Genomic DNA, 10163 nt, shown 5'->3' with positions numbered 1-10163 from the left:
ACCCTTGACCCCAAATCTGAGAATCCAAAAACTGCTGCCCCTCTGTCGTTCTGCTGCTAAATGCTCCCATCATTCACACAACCAGACTCCCCCCCCCCCCCCCCCCCCCCCAACACCCCTACACCCTTATTTCTCACTGTGCATACCAATGAAGCAGGTATACTCTGTTACATTGCCAACTAAGGCAATGGAAAGCAAAAGTTGTATTGCTTAGTAAAGGAATTGAAAAAACTAAACTTCTACCAACATTGAGTGTAATGACCCCAAGAGAATTTATTGAGCTTCTCCAGCAGAGGGCTGTAAGTACACAGAGAGAAGCTGCGAGCCTGCTGTCATCCTCGGCTCTACAGTTTATGCTTTAATGACCAAACACGAGGTGGTGCTAAAGCATGGTGGCATAGGGACTACTTGTTGAACTACTGAAACTCGCTGGGTTGGAAGACGGTAGAGTTCAGCAACACAGCTGGTTGCTCTACACTGTGTTGTTTACTCTCTGGACCGTTTATAATTCCAAGGTTTGAAGATTGAAAAAAGCCCTCCAAACTATCCAGCCATCCAACCCAAACTTGTAGCTCGGTTGATAACAGGAAATTTCACCATTAATTCCGCATCTGCTTGTGTTATTGATTCCTGCCTCACAGCTGACCTCAACTCAGCTGTGTCCTACATGTGTATGAATACTTCTGCGTCAGATCTACATTGTAACTTATGCAACAACCGAAACTTCATTTGAAACTTCCTTATGCTGAAATCTTCTAAATAACCTGCTGTGTACATCCAGAGAAATGTAACTAAACGTCAGGTTGATGCATACCACATAAGGCTGAGGTGTGGGGATAAAAGGAGTTTACTGTTACTATGTAGATTTCCCACAAAAGTATAAATCAAGTTTAATGTAGAGCAGTTAAGCTACAGGTGGTTCCTCCATCTTCAGATGCCAAACTTGACCAAAGTTTAACTTGATTCAGAAGCTTCTTCACAGATTCAGCTGCAAAATCGATTTATTTTGCTGTTGCAGATGCTGCTCTGACCGGATTGTGCATCCTCTTCGGACTTTATGATAAAGATTGGACAAATTCTGCACATTTCTGCATTTTATACATGCAAATTCAGCAACACTCAAACTTCCAAATCTGCTGACACACAAGTGTTTTGTGCTCCATGCAGTTTAAATCCATGATTTTGGGTAAACAGCTAAAGGCGTTCATCTGTACTTGGAGTGTTTGCACATTGCTGTGTGTAAGAGACTTTGAGCAGATCTGCAGTCTAAGGCCGGATTAAGACAGAGAGACCTCATTCAGAGGCAAACAATGGACCATTGCTCCAGTCATAATAAGCATTTGGCCTGTGACACAGCACACAGGCCGAGGTCCTCAACTAAATCAGAGCTGCCCTCTGCGCTGAGGACAAGCTCACACTGGCTGCTTGGTGAAAAACCAAGAAGCTGGAGTAGAAAAACTCCCGCACAAGTTCAAATGTACAGGCTCGCTGACAAAGAGCAGCTCAAAGCAGGTTTGACTGTGAGGACAATTACAAGACCGGAGCAAAGAAATAATGAATGCAATTCAAAAACAGATATTTACTGGCCTCAGTCTTCAACATGATGAGATACATTTGACTCAGCAGGTCAACACAATGCTGTGTTACACAGTAGCATTACTAGTAACACACCACAGTGATATAATGCACTGTGAAAGCTTGAGCTTTATAACAATAATACTTAAGGAACTGTTGTGTTACACAAGTACTAAACAGCATGTGGATGGACATCATCTTCTTCAGAGTCCAGTGGAAGTGTGCATGTCTTATGTTTGATCAATGACATGTCAGAATCTCTTATAGACCCACTTTGAGTCTCTGGATTATTGCAATAGTCCCAGTGTAGTTGGGTCTCTGGTCCCTGTAGCGATCGCTCATAAAAACCACAGATACATTCCTCTGATACCCGGTGCCGGGTTAATTCATAAAGCCCAGGCCATGCCTCAGGACTTACCTCAGGACTTAACTAATCTGGTGAGTTATGTGTTTTCCATTTTCAGGACCAAACAAATGATTGTTATATTTGTCAAATTCAGGAGTTGCAGTCAAACCCACCCTGTCCTTCTTCTCCTTCTTTCTTGAGTCACAATTGAATTTCAGTGATCTTTGTCTCTTTTCCGTTGCTGGTCAGAGTGTGGGTGTCGCTCGGGACAGTGGTCGCTGTGTCCTTAGTCTCCGTGTCACTGCGGGGCATGCTCTCAGGTCGAGAACCAGACCCTTTGCCTCCCATGGTCAGGCTCTTCTGGAAGCTCTCTGAGGTGAAGTAGTACACCACAGGATCAAGGGAGCAGTTGAGACTGGCCAGACATAGAGTGATGGGGTAAAGTGTTCGGACAAAGCGCTCCACAGTGCAGTTAGCCAGGGCCTGGGTTCGCACCAGGGCATACAGGAAGAGGATAGAGTTGTACGGGACGAAGCAGATGATGAAGATGCCAAGATGGACAAGAATCATCCGCAGGACGCGTTTCTTTCTGTCACAGCCGTGACTAGCAGTCACGGGGCGACGCAGCGTCCGCAGAACCAGCGAGGAGCATATTAAATTGGCCAAGAGCGGGAGGAGGAAACCAACAATCTGGAAAAAATAATAAAAACATTATGAAAATTACACCTTAATTCTATGTCTTGGTTATCGTAATAAAAAAACAAAGTCATCTGTATGATGTGCATCTCGATTCACCTCGATGAAAATGGTGATTTTAGACAAGTAGGTCTTCCAGGTGTTCTTGGAAAAGCCCTCGAAGCATGTGGTGGCTTTGTGTCGGCTGTTGATGGTAGAGAAGAAGGTCACCGAAATGCCTCCTCCCACAATGGTGAGCCACACGGCGGCGCACATCAGCGCCGCGTTCCTCCGCGTGCGGATGCCGCGTGAACGCAACGGATAGACTATTGCCAGGAAGCGGTCCACGCTGATGCAGGTGAGGAAGAGCATGCTGCCATAGATGTTGGTGATGAAGGCCGTTCCCGAAACCTTACACAGTCCATCTCCAAAAGGCCAGTTGCGGTTCACGTTGTAGAAGACCTTGAACGGCAACGTGAAAACAAACACTAAATCAGATAATGCTAAGTTGGTCATAAATATCGTGGTCTCGTTCTGCATCTTCATCCGGAAACAGAACACAAAGAGTGCGGCACAGTTGGTTATCAGGCCCGACACAAAGACCACGCTGTAAACCGCAGAGTACAAGTTGTACTTGAAGGAGTCGTCAATCCCACAGTCCACCATTCCGGTCTCGTTGATCACCAGGCTAGCCATGTTGAGAGCTGAGCCGCAGAGGGGGGGAGGGGGCGCCACAAAAAATATAAATAAAAGGGTGCACAACAGCTCAAAAGCTGTCGGGAAACGGGGGTGTTTTAGAGCGGAAATCTGGGGATCAAAGATGTCAGCAGGGGATCCACCAGTCAAGCCCCCTCGGAGTCATCGTCAGTCCTCCTGTGGAGAAAGAAGGAAAAAGCACTTAGTCACTTCCTCATTACAAAACCACTCTAGTTCTCCAGAAAATGTGGTACAACTGAACATGATGCAGATTTCATTTTAGGAATATGGCTGGTTGAAATGTATTACTCTGTGTTTCTACAACTGAATCTCAAGCGTACAATTCTGAAGAAACTACCAGATAGAGCCAAGTATTTAAAAGAAACAAGATACAAACAAAACTACATGGATTATCCATCTGAAGCCATCTATATGTACGTATTGATACAGTCCTAAGATTTGGGCATGTTTGTATGTGACAGGATCGGGAATCATGGAGTCGCTCGTGATCATGTATCACAATATTTTATATTTTAATTCTGAAAGGCACTTATCTGTGAGACATGCCAAAAAGAAAATAATAAACCTGAATCTTAAACTGAATGACATATGTTATTATATATTGTTATCTGGCACTACTACATTTGTAGCTGATCGAGTAGAGTTAGTAAGGTAGGTTGTGAATGTTTCTCTCTAGTTGCTGGTTGACTTTTCTCTGCTTCAGTCAGTTTAGGAGAAAAATAACCTTTTAGACACAAATAACTGTGACGTCTTGTTAAATTCACACTATTGGCTAGCTGATAACATAAAGACATCAATGCTGCTGAAGTGGGACCTCTGCAGAAATTCTTCTGCAGTGCTGTTAATGTCAACTGCAGGTCACAAGTTCAGCCTCTGCCTCCCTGCTGCAGTGCTGTGCGGAGTTGTTTCCACAGGAAGAGGTGAACACGGCACGGTTAGTGTAGTGTCAATAGTGTCAATCGGATGGTAAGTTTCAGTATCGATTAGCATCCGAGTATCAATTTCTCTCATAAATGTAACGCTAATAATGGGTCAATTGAATTAATTCACAGGATTTATATGTAATTATTTGCTATAACAGTTACAAAATTGGGATATACCATTTAAAAGTGCACATATACAGACTGGGAAACTTTACGCCCATAAAAAGAGAGAATATTGAATGAATAACCACGCTACTTTTCATGAAATCTTGTATGTAATCCAAGTAATCTTTTATATCAAAGATAAGATAAAACGAAAACTGAGGGTGCAGACACATTATGTCAGTATGCTGTGAAACTGCTTCTATCTGAACAGATATTGGCCTTTCACAGCAGTGTTTAATCAGAGGAAGTGAAACAAAATTACTGAATATATAACTATTTCACCATTCTAGCTGCTTTCAGGACTGTGTGAGATAACATAGCTAGAGACCGGAATATGTACTGTAGTGGGATACCTACATATTTCCTTTAAATTCCATTTATGTCCATGAACCAGAGTCAAAGAGCTCAACGTGAAATGAATGTATGGCTGAACTCCAGCTGGAAGAAGTAAATAACCCAGCGTGGTGGAAAGAGCAGCTGAGAGCGGCTCCCACCATCACAGAGCACTGCTGTGGGGTGAAATACAATAGTTTTGTCAAACATTAACAATTACACTGATCTGATATTGTTCCAGACAATGTGTTCCCAAGTTGTTTACTCGATGCTAAATCTGAATGTGTGAGGTCAGAACAGGAAGTAGGCAGATGGAAATGTGTTGGAGAGTGGTAACTATCTTATCTCTGCCACATCCACAACAAATTCAGTATTTGGATTGGGGTAATGATTTCCAGTGAATCACAGTGTTCGAGTGGAAGTAAGTAAGAGGAAAGAAGCATTTCCATGTAAAAGAACCTGAGCATGAAATTGCTACACAAAATAAGAGTAACTTTCCTTACAAAGTATTTCAAATGTGGCAAACTAAACAACGCTTTACACTGAGAAAGAGGTGACGTCACCGAGCAGAACTACAAACCTTTAACTGCTGAGTAATTCAGTGCACGTTAACACATTATTTTAAGTTTCATAAGCAGTTCAGCTGTATGATGTTGGTTTCTAAGGTTTCTAAAGTCAGTTAAAAGCAAACCTCAGTGATGTCATCACACTTTGTGTCCAATTAAAAACGGAAAATTTGGCATTTTAAAGCGATTCCTGCATCCATCTTTTTTCAAGCTTCACCTAAAACTCTAATTCTAACTTTCTTTTTTGGTCTTCCATGGAAATGTACCCCTGCTTTCCCACCCAGTTAAATAACCCGACAAGAGCTAAATCTGGGTTATGCAATTACACTAAACAAGCAGTGAGGTGCTCTCAACAGACTCTCCAACGCACGTACAAAGTAATGAGAGTTCAGGCTGTGTTGACAAATAAAGACGAACATGTCAAATATTGATTTTCAAGTTCGATGGAGTAAAGCGTACACTAGTCCATCAGCACTGTCCTGTGCCTCCATCAGTCTTTACAATACCCCTACTGTACCCGTCTGCACCAGACGCACACTTACATGTGCACAAGGCTCCACATGTGAACGCACAAACAGGCAAACACTTTAAATGTGCCAGTCCTCCCTCTCTCTCTCCCACACAAACACACTAACACTATGCTTTTCTGTGTGCCGTGGCTCAGGCCCAGGACCCCTGACAGCGTCCCTGATTCACAGTCAGCTGTTGTTGCCTTTAAATGCAGCAGAGCCTATAGAACTGGGAATCTGGCAGCTGAACAGCTTGTTTAAAAGTCAGGAGAACTTCCAAGGTTTGAGCATGTTGTGGATTGCCAGTGGTCCAGCTGAGGGTTCTCAGCCTGGAGTGTGTGATTTCTCGCACGGGTCGTGGACAGCTGCACGGTTACGGGGTCTCCCCCCGCCGCAGCGACAGAAACAGGCCTCTGGAGACTCGCTGATACCAACAGATCGAGTTCAGAGCTCAGCACACATCCAGCTGTTCCTTTCTCTCACATGCTAGAAAGAATGAAAGCACACAGGGCTGAAGGTGGAGGACGAGGAGACGCACAGCGCGGTGTAATAAATGGACATCTTGACTACTTCACAACAGTACATGAAGTCCTCTGGGTGTTACTTAGATCAAAGCAGAAACAGTAAAAAAAAAGCCAATATTAGAACTTTTTTATTATTATTAATAAATGTGAACATTTGCTAGTTTTCTTCTTCTATGATCCCAATTCGAGTATTGATTGAGACCTGAGAAAATGTACTGGACGTGTTTATTTTACTATTTTATGATAATATATACACAAAATTATTAATCAAATGTTTTAAAAATAAAGAAAACTAAAAGAACAAATATGGTGCTGGACGTAGTGTAATTTAACCAGGCTGTTACATGCACAACAAATACACAAAAATCTACTCATACTATCCATACTGCAAAAAATCTGTAGTAATGAGCATTACAGACAGATGCTAATGGTATTTCTTTCAGCTGCATCACTCCATCCACAGCTTATAGGTTTTCTTTGTTAAAGCTGTTAGACCTGCTGCTGGTTTCAGAAGCTTCAAACAACCAGAACCCGATAAAAATGTGTTTTGTTTTTTTCTCCACTGGAGACAAAATCATCAGTTATCATCAGCTATAAAGGGAAATATTGCAGCTTAAAGACAAAGCAGAGCAAACTTACTGACAGCTGAATGGATGGTGACAGCTCACCTCCCGGTCACTGATGTTTGTCGGTGCAGCGGCGCAGCTGTCAAAAGGGGGCGAAAAAACCCACCAGACCTTCTTTTATTTCCCAACTTAAAAGTTTTGCTGCTGCTCCGACTGCAAGCTACTTTCCTTAGAGTCTCTCACGCGTTAAACTGTAACCCAGCAGCGCAAACCACTGGTTTTTAAGCGAGCCGCAAATCCTGACGACTCGCTCCGTCCGTCCGCTACAAATGTGACCGCATCACAACCCGCCGCGCCTGCTGTGCGCGTGCGGAGAGCCGCCCGCACGGTGACAGGAAACAAGACAATAGTACCTCGGCCAGTGAGGAGGAGAGGAGGGGAGGAGGGAGAGAATGAATAGAGATTTGTGAAGAAGGAGAGGACAAGGAGAGAGGGCCACACAAGAGTGATCCATCACAAAAGTCTTTCTTTTTTATTTTGCTTGGATGAGATAAAGATGGAGAGATTTATTGGAGGATGTGCAGGTATAAACAGAAATGCACTAACAAAAAGTTAGTATAACTTCATTGTTCAAGTTACAAGTGCAGAATTATTTCTAATAAGGTAGCACCAATCTATGGTGAAGAAACGTCAAACGGTCTGAAATATTGTTGAAGATGCAGCAATTCATAAACATTCACTAGGAGTAAGTGCTGCCTCATAATAACATCGCGGTTATATTGAAGTAAAAATTTCAACCACAAGATAACTGCTGTAATAATGGAGATAGATATCCCATCTGCCACAGGATGAAAGGCGGGGTGCACCCTGGACTGTTCAATTGTCTGTCGCAGGGCTACAGATAAACAAGACCAAAGTGGAGATGTTTGGCCATAATGCAAAGCGCCGCTATTGGCAAAAACCAAACATAGCATATCAACACAAACACCTCATACCAACTGTCAAGCACAGTGGCAGAGGGGTGATGATTTGTGGTTGTTTTGCAGCTCTGTACCTTGGAGGCAAAGACTCCAGTCACCCATCACATGGACTCTTCACCCTCCTGCCCTCTGGGAGGCGCTACAGGAGCCTCCGGACTAAGACCACCAGGTACCGGAACAGCTTCTTCCCCACAGCTGTCAGACTCCTGAACTCTGCCTCCTGACATCTGACCCACGTTAACACATGGACTGGACATACACACACAACCACCTACACACACACAATGGACAACCGTACCCTCAAACACACAATAATAACATGGACTGAACCACCACTCACAACCACTAACACTTTATATAGCCTCTGTAGAAATTATCCACATATCTCACTCATCTTAACTGCACTACTGTATAATTCTGTGTAAATAATCATTCTGTACATACGATAATTTTTAAATCTACAACTGTTTATAACCTGCATAGCTCACATTTCTGTATAGTTTTTTTATTTCATATTTATATCCTGTACATAGCTTGTACTCACTACAGCCAGTACATACTTATAGTTATAGCATATTCATAACATACTTCATACCGTGTACATTATAACATACCATAATAGACCCATTTCCGTAATATACTCACACATCTATATTATTGCTAATATATATTTGTAATATATCTATATCATGGCTAAAGCACTTCTGGATGGATGCAAACTGCATTTCGTTGCCTTGTACCTGTGACATGTGCAATGACAATAAAGTTGAATTTTATTCTATTCTATTCTATTCTATTCTATTTAGTCAACCACGAAGTATTCTAGGGTCAAATACAGGGCCATGTGTCCAACAGCTGAAGCTTGGCTGAATCTGGGTCACGTAAGTGGACGATGATCCCAACAAATCAACAACAGAACGGCTGAAGAAGAAAAAAAAGAGTCCAAATGTTGCAACAGCCCAGTCCAAGTCCAGACATCGCCATGATTGAAATGCTGCGGTGGGACCTGAAGAGATCTGTGCATAAACAAACAACCGCAGACCTCGATGAACTGAAGTGTGCCAAAATTCCTCCACAACACTGTGAGAAAACTTCATGTTTTTCCTGCTAAAAGTGGTTCTACAAGCTGTTGAATTATGCGGCGTAATTCGTTCTTCACACACTTCTTCTGTGCTTTACCGCAGCTAACTGTTAAATAACGATCTGAGGTTGTATTTAAATCATTTTGAGACCTGGATTTTAAAAATTATATCCTGATATGTAAAACCTCAGACCTGACAGAGAGAGTACAGTCTTCCCTCCCCCCCCCCCCCCCCCCCCCCCCCCCCCCATTATATACAGTATAATTACAGCACAATAAAAAGAAAATGGATGTGACATCTTCGGGGTGCCTGCCAGCTTTACAGAGCCAAAACACACAGTCAGCTCTGGTGAGTGATACCTCAAAATAACAGCGTAGTGCTATTTTGGCTGATCAAAGTCCTGCTATTGTTAAAACACAGCCATAATCTGTTGCAAAAAGAGTTATTTTTATCCAGGTGACAGGGCGGTGTTGGCCAGGTTTCCATTGTGTTCAGGCTGGCATGGGGCGCTACAGTATGTGAGCATGTGTGTGCTTGTGTGTCCGTGTGAACAATGTGTTTTTGTGTGACAGAGACACAGAGAGTGAGGTGCTTGACAGAGGGGAAGTGGTCTTTAGGAGTAGCGTCTGGCAGGCTGACCGCTCCACAATAGCAGCAGGGAGGACAGGACATCCTGCTTAAAGCCTAAACTGAGCTGAGACGCACACACACACACAGACACACAATGCTTTGCGCACCACCAGATGTCTTTAACCGTCTTAATTGCTGATGTTGAAGAACAAGCACTTAAAGAAGTGTGAGTCACGCCGTGTGATAAGAGCATATTTCCTGAATGGTGTTTCATTGATTACTGTAATTGAATCCAGATAGTGAGCCTAAAAAAGCTACAGCTTCATGTAATCATCCAGAGGGTATCCCATCAATTTGGCAAGGCCTAATATAAGCCACAGTGGCATGTAAAACAGTGCAAACAATGCCATTTTCACACATATCCTTACAGTGACTTTCATACCACCACCAAATCCACTTTAATTTATTCAGCCATCATCAGAGGGGCTGGATGCTAAAGCAGTATTAATAAAGTTAAATGTGTAAATAATCAGAGTATTGGACCTATATTACCCCGACCTAGAGCCCCAAAATGTCCCCCAATCACACAAACCCATATGCACTCCTCCCTCCTGCTTCTCTGTGTTTGGTAA

General features: G+C 43.0%; 1 protein-coding gene across 3 annotated transcripts; it reads right to left on the bottom strand.

Moving 5' to 3' along the window:
* Positions 1-1552: 1552 nt before the first annotated feature.
* Positions 1553-7252, bottom strand: lpar4 (lysophosphatidic acid receptor 4). 3 transcript variants are annotated; one of them, XM_035911448.2, is made up of 3 exons: positions 6973-7252; positions 2717-3469; positions 1553-2611 (listed from the first exon to the last, which is right to left on the bottom strand). In XM_035911448.2, the coding sequence occupies exons 2-3, from the start codon at positions 3290-3292 to the stop codon at positions 2123-2125; spliced, it is 1065 nt and encodes a 354-aa protein (XP_035767341.2). In that variant the 5' UTR covers positions 3293-3469; positions 6973-7252; the 3' UTR covers positions 1553-2122. The 3 variants fall into 3 exon arrangements, with proteins under 3 accessions (XP_035767341.2, XP_035767346.2, XP_035767342.2); XM_035911453.2 differs by having other exon boundaries at positions 7002-7252; XM_035911449.2 differs by lacking the exon at positions 6973-7252 and having other exon boundaries at positions 2717-3703.
* Positions 7253-10163: the final 2911 nt, after the last annotated feature.

Source organism: Neolamprologus brichardi, chromosome 2 (genome assembly GCF_056152115.1).
Source record: "Neolamprologus brichardi isolate AB-2024 chromosome 2, ASM5615211v1, whole genome shotgun sequence".
Taxonomy (NCBI): domain Eukaryota; kingdom Metazoa; phylum Chordata; class Actinopteri; order Cichliformes; family Cichlidae; genus Neolamprologus; species Neolamprologus brichardi.
This window is presented reverse-complemented; position numbering and strand designations above follow the sequence as displayed.

Bases quoted from the DNA above. Each gene is read 5' to 3' on its own strand.
- lpar4 (XM_035911448.2), bottom strand. From the start codon at position 3,292: ATGGCTAGCCTGGTGATCAACGAGACCGGAATGGTGGACTGTGGGATT. The intron at 2,612-2,716 runs GTGAATCGAGAT...TATTTTTTCCAG, and splicing joins AAATCACCATTTTCATCGAG to ATTGTTGGTTTCCTCCTCCC.